Source organism: Pelodiscus sinensis, chromosome 29, assembly GCF_052426305.1.
Source record: "Pelodiscus sinensis isolate ZL-2025 chromosome 29, ASM5242630v1, whole genome shotgun sequence".
In the NCBI taxonomy this organism is placed as follows: domain Eukaryota; kingdom Metazoa; phylum Chordata; order Testudines; family Trionychidae; genus Pelodiscus; species Pelodiscus sinensis.
The window spans coordinates 2,154,089-2,170,862 of NC_143080.1; the positions used below are offsets into that span (position 1 = coordinate 2,154,089).

At 56.5% G+C, this 16,774-nt stretch overlaps 1 protein-coding gene across 2 annotated transcripts in view; it reads left to right on the top strand.

Moving 5' to 3' along the window:
* Window positions 1-16,774, top strand: part of SKAP1 (src kinase associated phosphoprotein 1) — a 236,197-nt gene that overhangs the window by 179,231 nt on the left and 40,192 nt on the right. For both annotated transcript variants that reach the window (XR_016348050.1, XM_075911455.2), the window contains exons 5-9: window positions 6,171-6,251; window positions 7,053-7,136; window positions 8,864-8,988; window positions 10,741-10,804; window positions 13,743-13,925. Coding sequence is in view for 1 of the 2 variants with exons in the window: in XM_075911455.2 (XP_075767570.2) it covers window positions 6,171-6,251; window positions 7,053-7,136; window positions 8,864-8,988; window positions 10,741-10,804; window positions 13,743-13,925 (537 nt within the window). In the remaining variant the exon portion in view is untranslated. The remainder of the gene's footprint in view (window positions 1-6,170; window positions 6,252-7,052; window positions 7,137-8,863; window positions 8,989-10,740; window positions 10,805-13,742; window positions 13,926-16,774) is intronic.

A 16,774-nucleotide genomic window follows, 5' to 3' on the forward strand; every position in this document is an offset into this window, starting at 1 on the left:
CTATGAGGAGCAAGGGAAGCTGACGGAGTGTTTGCTCCCATCGGCCTTCCACTGTAGGGGCAGCGGGGAAACTTGAATTAAGGTATGTCAACTCCAGCTATCATAATTCGATCTTCCCATTAGTGTAGACTTGGCCATAGACATCACAGTCATGGTCTCCTTAGGAAAATCTATGCTAACCAACTAGCTCTCTAGACAATAGTCTGTCTCTTTCCTACCTACCTATGTTATGCCAATAACTATGTGGCATCGACAAGAATTTCAAACTATATCATTCCATTGGGACAATCTCTTTCCTTCTTCAGTAGGTTTGTAACTTCCTAGGATGACTTCAATAGGACTAGCATTTAATACATAACAATGATCACACTGGCTCAGACCGAAGGTCCATCTAGCCCAATGTCCTGTCTTCCAACAGTGGCCAATGCCAGAAGCACCAGAGGGAATGAACAGAACAGGGAATCATCAAGTGATCCCGTCCAGTCATCCATTCCCAACTTCTCATAAACAGAGGCTAGGGACACCATTCCTGCCCATCCTGGCTCATAGCCATTGATGGACCTAACCTTCATGAATTTATCTAGTTCTTTTTTGAACCCTGTTAAAATCCTGGTCTTCACAACATCCTCTGGCGAGGAGTTCCGCAGGTTGACTGTGCGCTGCATGAAAAAAAACTTCCTATTTCAAAAAATGTAATCCTTTATGTCAAGAGTTGTCATAGAAATTGTCATAAGCCAGCTAACCTTGGATCCAGTTTTCAGTGTTGACTGGTTAGATGCTTTAAAAGAAGATGTATAAAACTCACACCACGGCCAGTTCTGCTGTTCTGTGTCCCTGTGGACCTTTTTTCTTGACTTATCTCAGTCTTTGAATGCCAACTTTAGATGGATTGTTGGCATGCAGACAAAACAGCATTGCAAATTGCAACCCCCACGCAATATGTTAGGCATCTCTAATGGAAGAGAACAGGTCCTGGGTCTGACGCTAGGATATTTCACTTGATAACGTTCTCCGTGCATGTGATTTGCTGCCCTTGAATGTAAATTCACCTTAGTGATCGGCCAACTATCAATCCAGGCAGCTATCCTAAGGTAGATGCCTACACTTTGAACTTGGCTGACTAGCCCCTTATGAAAACTCTCACTGAAGACCCAGTAAATCACCTCCCCTCTCCACCTCTTTGTTTCATCTACTTTCTTATTTCCCCCCCCCCCCCATTCCCCCCCAAAATGCAGTAAAATTAGCCTGGCACAAGGTCTGTTTCAGATGATGCAGACTGACAATTTAGTTCCCCATTTTCTGTGAAGCAGTTGTGCATTTTATTCCCTTTTTATAAACAAGTCTAAGTTTTCAAGGCACTGACAAGTTAGACTGACTTCCACACCTAGACGTGGCTACACAGGACACCTTAGGCTCCTGTCTTCACTACATTTTGTCAATAGAATTTTTGTTGGTCAAGGGTGTGAATAAAACAGAGGCTGGGGACATCAGCCACGATTTTATAGGGCTCTATCCTAGCCCCTCTTTGCTAAGCTGAAAAGTCCCGGTCTTTTTAATCGCTCTTCATACGGCAGCCGTTCCAAACCCATTTTTTATCCCTGACATGAACCTAATCCGGGTGGGTTACGAGGACTGTGTCTGGGAAGATCTGAGAGCAACCTTCTTTTTATGTGTTTCAGCCACAATGGCACTTCGCTCATCGGGTTGCCAGGATCCTGTGCAAATTGTCTACTCCTCACTGGCTGTGTCTACACTGGGCCACTTATTCCGGAAAATCAGCCGCTTTTCCGGAATAAGCTGCGAGCTGTCTAGACTGGCCCTTGAATTTCCGGAAAAGCAACGATGCTCTACTGTACAAAATCAGCCGCTATTCCGGAAAAACTATTCTGCTCCCGCTCGGGCATAAGTCCTTATTCCGGAACACTGTTCCGGAAAAGGGCCAGTGTAGACAGCCCAGTAGTCTTTTCCGGAAAAAAGCCCCAATCGCGAAAATGGCCAATGTAGACGCCAATGTACCTGCCAATGTAGACGCTCCTTTTCCGGAAATACTTATAACGAAAACTATTCTGTTTTAAGCATTTCCGGAAATTCATGCCAGTGTAGACACAGCCACTGTGTGTGTGTGTGTGTGTGTGTGTGTGTGTGTGTACTCCTCTGTGTGTGTGTGTGTGTGTGTGTAAGCAGTCACATAACATACATTTACCATACAGGGTCAGTATGATTCCTATTTTACTGATGGGGAAATTGAGTCGTAGAGAGGCGGTGCGTCCCGCCCAAAGAGAGGCATTAGTATTTATTCGTTGTATTGTGGTCACACCAGGGACGAGCCAGGTCCCCGCTGCGCACGGGGCTGTACAAACACGCACAGAGTATGTGGCCCCTGGCCCAAAGAGCTTACAATCTAGCACCAAGAGTACAGGGAGAGGCAGAGAGACGGGCAGAGCAGGAGGATACAGTGAATCTAGTGACGGATCTGGGTGACGCATGGATGATCCGGGCTCGAGGCCCTGTGCTCTGACTCTTAGGCCATGCTGCCTTGGTTACCCTCCAAGGCATGTTTGAATGGACCCTCATTAGCTCCCCAGAATCCTCCTTGACACGCCAAGGGTTCTGTTTGCCCCTGCAGGACCAGCACATGGGGCAGGGGCGGAGGGGAAAGGTCTCTAGCTTGCAGAGGGTCCCTGGACCATGCACACAACTCTACTCTGCAGCCTCATTTCTTGGAGGCTGGGGGGGGAGGAGCCCCATGCTGCTAATGCACTGAAAGTAAATGAAATTAAATAAGCGAACCAGCACTCGCCTCTCCTGCCTCCCTCCTCCCCCCCCCCCGGGTAATTCAATTCCAACGCGCATGCTGATGGGATCTCGCAGGGGCCGCCTGCGTCACCCCGCTGGGGCCTGGAATCTTAACGTCTAAATAAAAGTTTCACTCGAGCATTTTTTATGCTCCCGCCAGCGGGATCAGTGAGCTGGCATCGGGCATGCTAATGTAATATTCATACTCGCGGGTTCCCCCTGTGTACCAGGCAGCGTCGGCCCGTTTTCATCATTATAAATGTCCCATAAAATGACATTCAGATTTGCATTAACAAAAGGGGCCTGAATTCCGATTAAAAAACCAAACCTGCTTACCAGGCCTTTTTTTTTTAAACGTGTCAGATGCTCTGCATCTCCAAAGGAAAAGTGTGTAATGCATCTGTTATTAAAGGAGCTGCCCCTTCGCTGGGTCCGGCTTTAGGAACAGAGGGATTGCTATCGTGGGATCTGTCCGGGGTCCTGTGACTGGTCGTGTCTGACACCATCTGCTTCAGGGGAAAACGTCAAATTTCCAGGGGATGCCAAATAGTTATTGTGAGGTTATGCCCTGGAACTGGAGGGCTTCTATTCCCTCCCAACTCTCTTATTCATTTTTGAGTCTTTACTTGGATCCCACAGGCTGGTTTTGATGTTCAAATATCCAGTTTGGCTTTGAATCCTCCTATGCGCTTGACCTCAGCAATATCCTGCAGCAGCGAGTTCCGCCAGTTATGGCAGGAAACGCACTCCCTTGAATCTAGTTTTAATTGGCTACCTTTCTGTTTCATGAGGAAAGGCCAGATCTAGGTTCAGCCCTGTGACTAGTGACTAGGGATGAAATTCATCCCCTGGATAGAGGCCAATGAGGGTTTATGTACCACTCACACCTTTGGACTGGAATTGAAGTGACGGGTCTCTCCCCAGAGTTGAGTTTCATCCGAGTGGGAACTGACCTCCCAAGGACGGATCTGCCTCTGTGGGCGGCTCTGATTCCCAGGTAATAACTAGCACAGAAGGGGGTGGGCATGTAGTGGGGAAGTTTGTACAAAGCCGGACTTTGTGCATTTGGTGGTGCTCTCGTGCCTGGCGTTTGCCCCCGGAGCCGGGGCTGGGGATTTATAGCAGCCCCGCGTTTGCAAGCTATAAAACACAAACATGAAAGGCCGCTGCGAAGGAGGGGACTGACCCCCGGGATGGCTTAGGCCGGGAGAGAGGCCCGCTAGGAAAACAGGAGCAACCCTTCTGGCCTGGGACGCGGGGAAGTGACTCACACTTAAAAGGCTGCCAAGCGCAGGCAAGGGGGAGATGATTCGCGGTGCGGAGTGAGTCGGTTTTTATTGTGTTTCTGCACAAATGATGAAGACCCGCGGCGGGGGAGGGGGTGTTCTCAGGGGCGGGCCGTGGGCTGTTGAATTCCTGGCCAGGCCGGCAAGAGGGGCGGTGAGATGCAGTCCGGGCAGTTTCACGGCACAATGCCGGGGGCGGCCTCCCCGGGGTACGTCTTGCAGCCGATGCGGGTGTAACCCACATACCGGGTGCAGTTCACTGTTCCACGCAGTGGCACTTAGACCACTGACAGCGAGAGATAAGAACAAGGGCGCTCCACAGCCTGAAAGCCAGCTGGCTTTTAGCTCATGCTGTAGTGGCACCTACACTAAGCTCCCAAGGACCTGGGTTCAAATCCACCCAGTTCCGGTTTACATGGCCTGGGTGCTGGAGTGGCTGGGCGAGGCTAGAGCAAATCAGTGGGTCTCAAACTTCATTGTGCTGCCCCCCCCACCAAACTTCATTGTGCTCCCCCCAAATGACTCTGTGACCCCAGGAAGGGGGGACTGATGCCTGAGTCTGCCCACCACCCAAGCCAGGGGGCCCAAGGGCTTCTTCAACCCCAGGCAGGAGGCCTGTAGCCCGGGTGCCCAAAACTTCAGCCCTGGACTGGGGACGGGGAGGGGGGCTTTGGCCTCGGGCCCCAGCAAATCTAACAGCCGCTCCGGTGGCCCCATTGAAACAAGGTGAGAACGAGAGCCCCTGGTTCAGAGGATCGCGACGGTTCGATCCAGCCTGGTGGCAAAACCTCCTCCAGCTTGCCAGCCCCCCGGAGCGCTCACTGGGGTGCCTGGCATGAGCAGCTCTGCCCCCTACTGGGGGTGAGGGATTGGCTCTTGAGCTGCACGCGGCCTGGGGGCTGGAGGGGGGATTCACCCCCAGAGCTGTGAGCCGGGCTGGAGGAGCTGCTGCCAGACAGTCCATGCTCAGGACCCGGGCACAGAGAAGGGCTGCTCCGCACGGGCGGTGAAGAGTCCCCTCGGCAGGTGGAGGCCTGCGGCTGCAGGATGCGCGGGCACCCAGGGCCGTCTCTGCCCGCATGGCATGGGCCGGGCCCAGGGTGACCGCAGCACGGCTTAATCCTTCCCTCCCGGTGGCCAGACCCACAGCCGGCTTCGGGGTAGGGATGTGGAAAGTCAGCGGGTTACCCACTAGGTATTAGCCTTACCACTTTCTTACCTGGTAACCGATTAACCGGCAGGGCGGGGGAGCAGCCGGAGCAGTCTGCACCCTCCCCCTCCAGCATAGCGGGATCCCGGCCGGCCGCCCGGAGCAGCCCCTTGTGCGCACAGAGGGCCAGGTTGGAGGAGTCTCCCCGCCCGGCGAAGAGGCTGGACACCAGCCGGAGCAGGGTTAACCGGTTAACCAATTGCAGTACAAGCATGTAGCCGGTTAACCTTTCCCCTGCATCTTTGCATCCCTCCTTGGGTGGGCGTTGGGTCAGGCCCCTGTGAGTGGCGTCCCTGAAGTCACCAGAGCCGGATCCCTGCGCCATGCGTCCGCCGAAGTGAGGGCCACCAGCCCACTGGCGGGGAAGCAGGAGCCGCCCCGCTCCCGACGGGGCAGATGGCCAACAGGCGCCCGCTGGGATTCTACCCAAGAGGCTCTGGGCTTTGATTGGTGCGTGCTCCATGTAACAACGCCCAGCAGACTGGTGGCTGTTCGGGGTCTGAGCGCGGGTTCCTCCTGCTATCTGCCCCCGGCTTCCTGCCTCCCCCGAGCAGGGAAATTAATGCCCCCTCGTGGAGCCGCTGGACAGGCCTCTCAGTAACCTCACAACATTTCGAGGTTCGTTGCAAGCCTGGTTCTTGGAGCAGCGTGGCACAGATAAAGGCTTCCGTCCGTCCCTTGTCCTGCGGAGGGCTGCGGTGTCCCATTTGGGTGTGACACATACAGAAGGGTTCCTATGTGAGAATGGGCCGTGCACGCGCACACACACCCCGGTTGCAGTGTGTGTGTGTGTGGTTGTGCCATGGTAGAGGCAGAACGCAGTCTGCAGATAGAATCTCTTTCATATCTTTCATGAGGCTTTGCTTTGCTCTCTTTAGGGTTAGAGGACGCCATACAGAAACCGGCTCCCGAGCTGGAGAATGTTTTGAAGCAAGGATACTTGGAGAAGAGGTCGAGAGGTAACAGCTGAATAAACCAGAGTTAAGGGTGGGGGGGTGCATACCCCTTTTATTTATGCTTAATGATGATCTATAAATAAGTCTGGGAGCGGATGGTGGCTGTGGGGGTGAAACAGGTTTATTCGCTGCTTTGTCTTTTGCATGGCAAATTCAAATCTGGTCTCCCCGGGAAGGCTCCGTGGATGACTGGCGAGCTTAAGAGGTTCATGACAGCAGTGGTACCAAGGCGGCAACACCGGACAAACCAAAAGGGAAAGACTTTTAAGTCAGGAGATGTAAAATACCTTGGCTGGGGTTTTGGAAAGCACCTCAGTGATGTAGGGACTTACGTCCTATTGCTGGTCGCTTGGTGCAGGCACCCAATTCACTTGCGCGTTTTGGAAAAGCCCAGTCCTTACGCCAGGTCGACACCTGCTGTGTGTGGCATCTCTCGAGTCTTATTCATGTGCCAGAAGTAAGAGAGGCTGCAACTTTCGCAGGTCGGTGAGCAAAGCCCAGGATTCAACAGTGTCGTCGCTAGGAAAGGAGGAGAGTTCTCGCCTCCTGTTAGGTACCACGTGTTCGTTGAGCTGCGTTAAGAACGCGCCTTTTTCCCTAGCCCAGAGCTCAGGCGTGTGTGGCCGGACCTGGGGCCTTCAGCCCCACATGTAATGCTCCATCGGGGGTTTGCTAGATTCCAGCCCCCCATCACTGCGTAGGGCAGGGCCAGAGGACGTACGCTGACCATAAATACGCAAAAGAGAGTATGAGACCTTTTCCCCAATGCTCCAAACCCTCCCTTTGTGTCTTGTTTCCCCGCAGACCACGGCTTCTTTGGCTCCGAGTGGCAGAAGCGATGGTGCGTCCTCACCAGAAGGGCCTTTCTGTACTACGCCAATGAAAAAAGTAAGTGGCAAAGTACCCGCCTTGTGATCTCCAGGCCATGTGGGGTGGCTGGGCGAGACAGGGCAGGCCCTTGTGTAACACGAATGCCTGGTGAAGAGAGAGTTGCAGGGCAGTCTCTCTCTCTCGCCACGTCCCTGGGCTTCAGGGGATCAACAGGGCCCCAGTAAATTGGATTCGGTGCTTAGTCTGCCACATTGAATCCTGTCGCTTTCTGATATTTAGACTCCAGTATTAACTAGAAGTTCCATCGTGCCAGATGCCAGCTAGCTCATGCCCTGATCTAGCTTCTGTTTCTCATCCCCTCTTACGAAGTGGCGAATGTTCCCATGAGTTGTAAAAATGTTCCCATTAGCCATACATTAATCTCTGAAAGATGGTGTAACCTGGCCTTGAGCTCTTCGCCTCAGTGATGTCTTGTGGCGGTGAGTTCCACAGGTTAGCGGGCGTGCGCCTGCACGGATTTCCTCCTCTTTGTTTTGCACAACTCCAAAGCGTTGGCTGCCATTTTCAACTGCGCCTTAAGGGATTTGGATGCTCCGTTCTTCTTGCAGTCCACAGTCTTTCCAAGTCCTCTGCTTCCTGCTTCTTATTTCACATGGCTGGCAAATAATTATGACGTGGCAGAGTGTGGAGATGCTAGGACAGGCATCAGCCACAGGCACTTTTAGAAAGACCGTGGCCTTCTTTTATTTCAGTCTCCTTGTTGGTGCAGAACGAGAGGAGAGAAACACAAGAGTGGAACCGCGTGTGAATAAAATGCTGAACTAAGTTTTCCATTAGGCGCGAGCAGGACTTTAAGTCCCCAAGTGCCTGTAAATAATCTGTGTGTCAGTGTGTATAAATATTTTGCAGTTATGCTCCATATAAACACACAGCTAATACCTCCAACAGAGTTTGGCACGGCTAGATATATGGGCTTCGTTACACCGTTCCGCCCCTCCAGAAACGCTGCATGCCGACAGCTTCCAACGCACGCGCAAACAGACACACTGGGTCCTTTGTTTTATGGCAACTCTTCAGCCATTAGGACAAAAATAAAATCAGCAGCACCGACAGGGATGGGTTGGTCTTTCTCTAGCATGTGTCTTCTGAGGTGCACCTCACAAAGATGACTAAATTAAGCTTTGCAAGCCGGGTCACCCACAGAGAAGCTCTGTTTTTAAAGAAACGATGAAGAGTCCTATGGTGCAAAAGGCTGCAGCTAGACAGCGAAGCTATTTCGGGATACCGGAAGTATCCTGAAATAGCTACTCTGCGTCTTTACAGCAGCCCGTAATTTTGCAATATCTTTCCAAATAACGGGCACGCTATTCCTGCGTCCCTGTAACGCTCATTCCACAAGAGTTACGGGACATTTTGGAACAGCGCTTTATTTCAAAATGAGCTGCGCAATTTCTGTAGCACAAATTGTGTCGCTTATGGCAAGGCAAGGGTGCAGTGTGGATGTATCCTTAGAAACTAAGCCCAGGTTTACACTAGGGATGTAATAGTGAAGTCGATTAACCGGTTAACCGATAAGCAAAAGTGTATAGGTTAATACTAGAGTTAATACTTGCCTTTTTTTCCTCCTGGGGATACAGATGCTCACCCCAGGGGGCACCGGTTTCCCATTGACCCCGCTGAGACCCTTTGGGCAGCGTGTGGCTCCGTGCCTCAGTTTCCCCACCCGTGAAACGAACCCGACGCCCCTTTCTGGGACACGCTAACGTTATTGTTTACTATTGCAGGCAAGCAGCCGAAAGATGTTTTCCCCATTGAGCACTACAGTGCCCAGCTGGCTTTCCACCTGCGCAAAGACTCCCGAAGGGAATCCTGTTTCAAACTCCTCTGCCCGGGCAAACGCAGCTACGAGGTAGGATCAGCAGAGGAAACGGTGCCTTTTCCTGTGCTCTCTGACGCCCCCAGCCGCTGGGAGCGGGAGGACGCTGCACGGCGCGCACCACTGCCTGCCTCTCGCGGGGCAGCATCTCTGCTAGTTTGTGCCCGTTTGCTGGTGTGAGGCTCGGTCCTGCCGTGCGGGCAGGAGACTGGACTTGATGCTCTCGCAAGGTCCCTCCCAGTCCTAGGATTCTGGGATTGCGCCCGGTTCTCTGCTTGAGCGCTGGTCCCCGAATCCCTGGCTAGAGAAACCCACCGGGAGGTTTTGGTGCATCTCGGTCTTCATAGAATCATAGAATCATAGGACTGGAAGGGACCTCGAGAGGTCATCGAGTCCAGCCCCCGCCCTCAAGGCAGGACCAAGCTCCACCTACACCATCCCTGACAGATGTCTATCTAACCTGTTCTTAAATATCTCCAGAGAGGGAGATTCCACCACCTCCCTTGGCAATTTATTCCAATATTTGACCACCCTGACAGTTAGGAATTTTTTCCTAATGTCCAATCTAAACCTCCCCTGCTGCACTTTAAGCCCATTACTCCTTGTCCTGTCCTCAGAAACCAAGAGGAACAAATTTTCTCCTTCCTCCTTGTGACACCCTTTTAGATATTTGAAAACCGCTAACAAGCCCAGTTCATGAAGCCTGGCTTCATAGGTCATGTTCTCTAGACCTTTAATCATTCTTGTTGCTCTTCTCTGGACCCTTTCCAATTTCTCCACATCTTTCTTGAAATGTGGCGCCCAGAACTGGACACAGTACTCCAGCTGAGGCCTAACTAGTGCAGAGTAGAGCGGCAGAATGACTTCACGAGTTTTGCTTACAACACACCTGTTGATACAACCTAGAATCATATTTGCTTTTTTTGCAACAGCATCACACTGTTGACTCATATTCAACTTGTGGTCCACTATGACCCCTAGATCCCTTTCCGCCATGCTCCTTCCTAGACAGTCGCTTCCCATCTTGTATGTATGGAACTGATTGTTCCTTCCTAAGTGGAGCACTTTGCAGTCTTGAAAGCGCCTCTTGAGCCAAACCTCTCCAAGTGCCCTTTAATCGGCCCTGCTTTGGCGAGACTGGCAACCGGCTGCCACGCTGACCTCTGATCCCAGCTGGACAGTCTGCTCCACGGCCTTGCCCCGGGCCGGTACAAAGCGGGTGTAAAACCCAGCCAGAACCAACGCGGTCTGCGCTCGCCTGGCGCAGCAGCAAAGCAGAGGGAATTTGAGGGGTCTGCAATGCCGAGTTGTAAATAGTGTTGCAAGCAGCCTTCACGCTGTGGAAGGGTTATGCCAGGGCTCCAGCTTCCTGTGCTCTGGCGGGCCAGGCTGTAATGGAAATGATCTGTCAGTTTTGGGATGGGAGTGTGCCTGAATTTCAGGGGTAGGGGTGGGGGTGGGATCTGGAGTTTGTGGGTCAGACTCAGTAACGCTGCTTGGAATTTATTTTTTGAATCGGATGCTTTCAGATCACTTGAATGCTGAGGTCAGTCTGGCAACCTTCTCTGGTTGCAACATCATTAAGCCCATTTTACAGATGGGGAAACTGAGCAGTGACTCAAGATTCCCCAGTGGGTGAGGGGCGGAGCCAGGAGTCCTAGTCACCTGCCCTGCCACTAAAACAAGCCCCATAGACTCCTGGAGTCTTGGATCCCGGGCTCTGGCTTGTTTTCATGGTCTCTTGCTTCCGACCTGAATGGCCTAACGCATGGATTCCCGCCCTAGTTTACAGCGTCCAATCCTGACGAGGCTAAAGACTGGGTGGATCAGATCCAGTTCCTGTTGAAGGGTGAGTAGCTATGGGGGCGGGGGGGCGCTATAGCCCACGTACTGGACTGGAGAGTTCAGCCAGACCCTCCGGGGCCATGATCTGCAGGCAGCTTTGTGCTTTGCTAGCCACCTCCCTCCTGGGGGTGTAAAATCCCACTGAATCGGTGAACCGCTTATATGGGATCCCGTGGGCGGGGGGAGGGGCACTCCAGCCCGGTTGGTTAACCGATAACCGGGAACATCCCGTCCTCCTCCCGGATCTCCAAGAGCTTCGCAAATATGGATGAATTAGCCAATTTACCTGGCATTGCCCAAGTCCTTTGGGGCAGGGCCTTGGGGATGGAGGAGGTGCAGGAGGCTGGGTCGGGAGAGTGAGGGTTTGGGGGTGAGGAGGGGCTCAGGACCCCCCACCCACCAGGGGCCTGCCTTCCCCTACCTGCTAGGAGCCTATTCTCTCTCTCCCCGCAGGCTCCCCCATCCCCCGCCAGGGGCCTTCTTTCTCCCTGCCCCTCTGGCCCTGTGGCCCAGGGCTGGGAGGGGGGAAAGGGTGTGGGGCAGAGGGGCTACGTACTCAGTGTGCTGGCAGGCAAGATGGCCGACCCTCAGCCCTGCCGGCCAGTCCCTTAGTGGTGCGGCTGTCCCCCAGTGGAGACTCTCATTGGCATCCCTCCGAACAGCAGCCCCTCCCTTTCCATGTTGGGGAAACCAGTCCTGTTCACGGGGCCTTCCGGTTGTCCTGGCACAGCCAAGCCCTGACCTGGCTTTAAGTTAGAAGAGGAAGCTGCCGACCAGATTGGGTGGCCCTCGCTCCTACCGTTTCGGAAGAGTTCTTGACCAAACGGACTCGCAGACAGACGCACTTCAAAATAGCTCGATAGACTAGACCTCGCTGCCCACCAGGTGGGTATCTAGAGCCTGGTTGTTCCCATTATATAGATGGAAACACTGAGAGACGTCTAAAGTCACAGGGCAAGTCAGCAACAGACCAGCAGGAAACCCCCAGAAATCCTAATTCCCAGTCCCCTGCTATAACGTCCGACAATATTGCCCCCGGGAACTGGGCGTGGAACCCGCTAATCCCCCCTCTTGGTCCTTTGCTTTTACTCGTCCGAAATCCTTCCACTCTGCCTCCGTCCTCCACCTGGCCCTGACGCCCTCACGCGCTCCCCACAAGAACTGAGGAGCCCAAAGGAGCAGGCCAAGCAGGAGGCGACCAAGGCAGCCTGTGGGGCAAGACACATGGGGGGTTAAAACCAAAACCGTGTCGACTTCACCAGCCTATTGGCTCCCGAGTGGCTTGCTGGATGCCTGCTGATCTGGCGCCCTCTGGTGGCCCGGCACCCACAATGGTGCGTGGGAGATAGTACAATGCACGGAAGTGAGAGACACTGTCCCCCTCGTGCGAAGCGGCCATCTCCGCTCGTCCCCCCATCAAACTAGGGGTGTTACATCCTGTTGGCTTAGTTAACCGGTTCACCATTAACGTTAACTGATCAACTGATTAAACGGGGGTTTCTGGTCCCGCGCGGGGCTGCCAGCTTTCGGGCTCTGCTCCCCAAAATCCCCGGCCACACCCGCCCCTTCAAAGCGCCCAATCAGCCAGCTTCCTACGCCGGAAAGGCCCAATCACAAGCACTGGTCTGACCCCAGTCGGGACACGCTCTTTGCAAGAGTGACGGCCGGCAGTAGGCTCCGCCCCCCCCCCCATTCTGGCTATTTCTGGGTCCTGGCCGCTTGGCCCCGTCCCCGCTGCCACTTCCCGGGGCTGCCGGCTCCCTGCCCACACGGGTTGGGAGCCAGCAGCCCCGCGCGGGGGCCCAGCAGGACAGAAGCAGCCCTCCGCTTGCAGCGGGCCATGGAAAAGGGGGCCTGCTCCCTCGGTTCTGCATATCCATCGCCCGGTGAGCGTCCCCCATGAAGGGTAAAGCTTGCCGGTTAATTACCCGCTAACATCCCTAAGCCTAACGGAGCAGGAGGGAGCGTGAAGTAGGGGAAGGGCCCACGGCTCCCTGGACTGGGAGCTTTTGTCCAGAGAGAAAGAGGCTGTTGTTGGAAGCACAAGGGCTGCCAAAGGGACGGGTCTCTGTTCCTGGGAGGGAGGACCAAGCCCTGAGATTAGTTGTTGCAAGAAGCTTAGTATGTCACTGAGCGGGACCCAGCGGACAGGGCTGCGTCCGTTCTGCACTGTGCCTGGGACGTCCCACAAAGGGCCAGGTTCCGAGCTGCGTTCTCCTGGGGGGATCCTGCTCCGGATTTCCACCCGCGCTCAGGCTCTGGCTGGAGACGGGCAGGCGGCTTTCCTGCGCCCCGCCCTGCTGCGCCCTCCGGCCTGTCTCTTGGTACCTGGGCCCTGCCGGTGAATCAGTGTCACGCTGCTCTCGGCGACAGGCCCGCCGGCTTTCCACCGTGCTCCGGCTGCTCCGGATTCGCTGCTGGGCCAACGGGGACCATGCCCGGGGAGCCTGAAAAAACGGGCGCCCTGCACCCCGTCCCACGCTGCCCACCACGGAGCAAAGTTGGGAGATGGGGGGCTTGGTCTGATCCCATTTCTCGGGCAGAACCGCGGGTGGGGACTGCAGGTGGACGGGAAGGCGAGAAACCCCCCGCTTGCTCCGGTCCGGGGCACCACACACCCCGAATCCTCTCCCGCCTCGTTAAGGGCTCATTAAGAAACCCGCCCTCCTGTCATCCTGCTTGGGACCGCACAGCTCTGCCCCCCGTGTATCTCACCCCGCTTCCAGATCCTCCGAATGCAGTGTAGGCCTGTGGAGCGTGACGGGGGCGACCCCGCCCTGGTGCCGGGCTGGCGGAGACCCGGACTGGTGATGAGCGCCGAGGGGGGATAGGCTGAGCTCTCTGGGACATTTCAGCCCCGGCGGAAGCGCCCGCATCTAACCCAGCGACTGGCTTTGCTTTGGCTCATTCCTTTCTTTTCCCCGTCCCCCCATCCCCCCCAGACATGAACTCCCTCACCATCCCCTACGACGAGGAGGAAGAGGAGGAGGAGGAGGAGGAGGAAGAGCCCTACGACGACATCGACGGCTTTGACCCGCCGAACTCAGAATCCCACCCCAAGTCCCTCAGCTTGGACGAGGCGGCGGCCAGCGGCGGGGAGGACGACATCTATGAGGTTCTGCCAGGTGAGCCGCCGCGCAGTCCGCTGTCGAAATGCCGTGGCGGGGGGGCCGCATGGAGGGGGGTTGGCAGCCGGGAACGGGAGGCGAGTGGGCTCGGGGGGGCGTGTCCACTGACCATCACGTGGCCACGTTGGGGCGGCTTTTCCAGAGCTCACCGCTTCATTCCCGGCGCCGGCGGTTCGCCGGGACGTGGCGTCTCCGAAATCACGCTTGAGCATCTCTGCACAAGCCGGAGCCGGTGTGCCGCGAGAGGTCCCGGCCGGGCCCGGGGGGCAGCTTCTGGTCTCACGGGGGGCAGTAAATAGCAACACAGAAGAGGTGCCCTCACGTGGCCCACGGTGCACCGGGCGTGGGAGCGAGCCACGCTGTCGTGGGCGGGGGAGGGACCGTGACGAACACGAGGGAGCACGTGGCCGAACCGGGCCGCCTCGGGCAGCCGCACGTCGGCCGTTAGCAAGGGGGCGAGGGCAGGGCGAGCGCCGATGCGTCTCCGCAGGCCGCGGGCTGCACCCCGGCTGGGGCGGGGACGTTCTCCGCCGAGCCCCATGGAGGATGGTTCCGACTCGGGAACAAGAGGGATATTTACAAGGAGGCCTGCGTGAGCGGTTGCTTTACTGGCCTTGCTGATTTATACCCTGCCCGGCGTTGCTCCGGCTTCCTCTCCGCTTGTTCCGGTTTACAGAGCTGCTGAGGTCTCCTAGAGAAAGCTGGAAAATATTCTAGTGGGAAACAATTCTGCCCTTGTCCTCGCCCCCTCCCCCACTCCTCCCCCCACTCGGTCTGCCCCTCGGTGAGCAGCATGTGCATGAAAATTAGGTCCCTGGTTTCCTTTTATGGATTTTTGGAGCTTTGTATTTTTAGTGATTTCCAAGCTCAATTAAGGACGCTAGGGTGTTCTAGGAGGCAGCAATCCAGAGGCCAGGACCTTGGGTGTGCGGGGCTGTGCTCAGCGATGTGGCGGTGGCTAGAGGTTGTGCCGCACTGGACAGAGTCTGTTCTGAGCTGTGCCACCGACTCACTGTGTCACCTTAGTTGCATCCCTCGACCTCTGTTTTTCACACCAAGCCATTGTTTGTTGAGCCTGGAAGCTCTCTGGGGCGGAGGCTGCCCGGTGCCGTGTGTTCATGCAGGGCTGTGCACCACGGAGCCCTGATCGCAGCAGGAGCCTCCGAGTCGGGGTGGGGAACCCACAGCCCAGGAGCTGAAGACGGACCCCAGCTTGCCCGGATCTGGCCCCTGAGGCTTGGCGCTCCCTCCCCAGCATTGGGAACCAGCGCTGGTGATCCAGCCCCACGGCCACTCCCCCTCCCCACGGCACCACCTGGAGGCGTTTCCCCTGATGCTCTGATTGGCTGTAATTGCAGCCAGTAGGAGCAGCAGGGGGCGGTGCCAGGGAGCGGAGGGGAGGGGACACGGGGCCATGTGTGTCCCAGGGAGCTGTGCAGGTAAGCACCCCCCATCACTCAGACCCCTCCCTCCCAGCCTGCTCCTGCACCCCCTCTGCTCCTGCGCCCTACCCCCCACCCAGCCCCTAACCCACTCCTGCAACCCCCCTCCTGCCCAGACCCCACACCGCCACTCCAGTCCTGCACCCTACCTCCCGCCCAACCCCCAACCCGCTCCTGCACCCCCCTTCCGCCCAACCCCCAACCCGCTCCTGCACCCCCCCCTTCCGCCCAGACCCCACACTGCCACCCCAATCCAGCACCCTCCTTCCTGCCCACATTCCAAGCCCACTTCCTGCTAGCCCCCTCCCACACATCTCTGCTAGGTGGCCGCCCACGCCCTTGGCTTCCAGGACACACTGGTCCCTGCCCGGTTTCTCCCAAGCGGGTTTTGGCAGGGGGGTGAAATCCCCCCTTACAGGAAGGGCCTGCCTGATGTCTTTGCACCCCGGGAGCAGCTGCAAAGCACTGTGGGATGGCGCAGCTCCTGCCGCCAGCGGAGAACCGGCGTCGAGCGACCGTCACCGTGTGCAGCATCGAAATCGCTCTGCGCCCGCGGGCCTGGCGGCTTTGGGCGCCCGCTCGCCGGGGCAGGGAGATAGCAGGGGGAGCCTCCCCTAGCCCCTCCCGTGTTGCTTGCAGGCTCTGGATGGAGGGGAGGGGGTCGCTGAGGTTCTCTGGTGGGAGCTCAGGGCTGAGGACGGAAAGGCCGGGGCCCTGGGAAAAGGGGAGGAGCCTCCTGGAAGGGGCAGGGCCTCAGGCGGGAGGGGCAGCTCGGAGCCCCAGGCCGGTTTACGGTGCAGCCCTCCCTCCCCCCGCGCCCACACTGCAGCCCTGCATCTGCCACTCCACCCCCACAAGCCTGTGGATGGGCGGGAGGGGTGGGAGCAGGGCTGGGGAGAGGCGGCGGGGGAGGACGAGGTGGAGCAAGAGTGGGTCTTAAGACACAGCACCCCCCGGGAAAATTAAGCCAGCCCCTAGCGGGGCGATGGGCAGCCGAGGCTGGCCAGCGGCCTCCTTCATCGCCGTGGGAACCAAGCCCACGGTCACACACAGTCTGGCACCGAGCTCCGCAGCTCCGACCCGCACGGCTGGACCAGCCTTCCTCTCCAAGCCATCGTCTCTTTACAGTCCCCAGATACCTTCCTCCTGGGACCCAACGTTCCCTCTCTTTTTTTCCATCCACGTGCGGGATGCATTTTGTTCTGTGCACCGAGGCAAGTGCGGACGCGCCCCGGACTAGGGCGGGTTTGCTAACTGGGCTTGGTGCCTAGGACACGTGGGGGGACGGGAGCAGCTGCAGGAAGCGGAGACGTGGGCTGTCCACCCCCGCAGCCACAAAAGACCTTCGCGCCCCCCTCTGCCCGTGGGGCTCCTGCCAGACCGGCCCTGTCTTGTGCCAGGGGC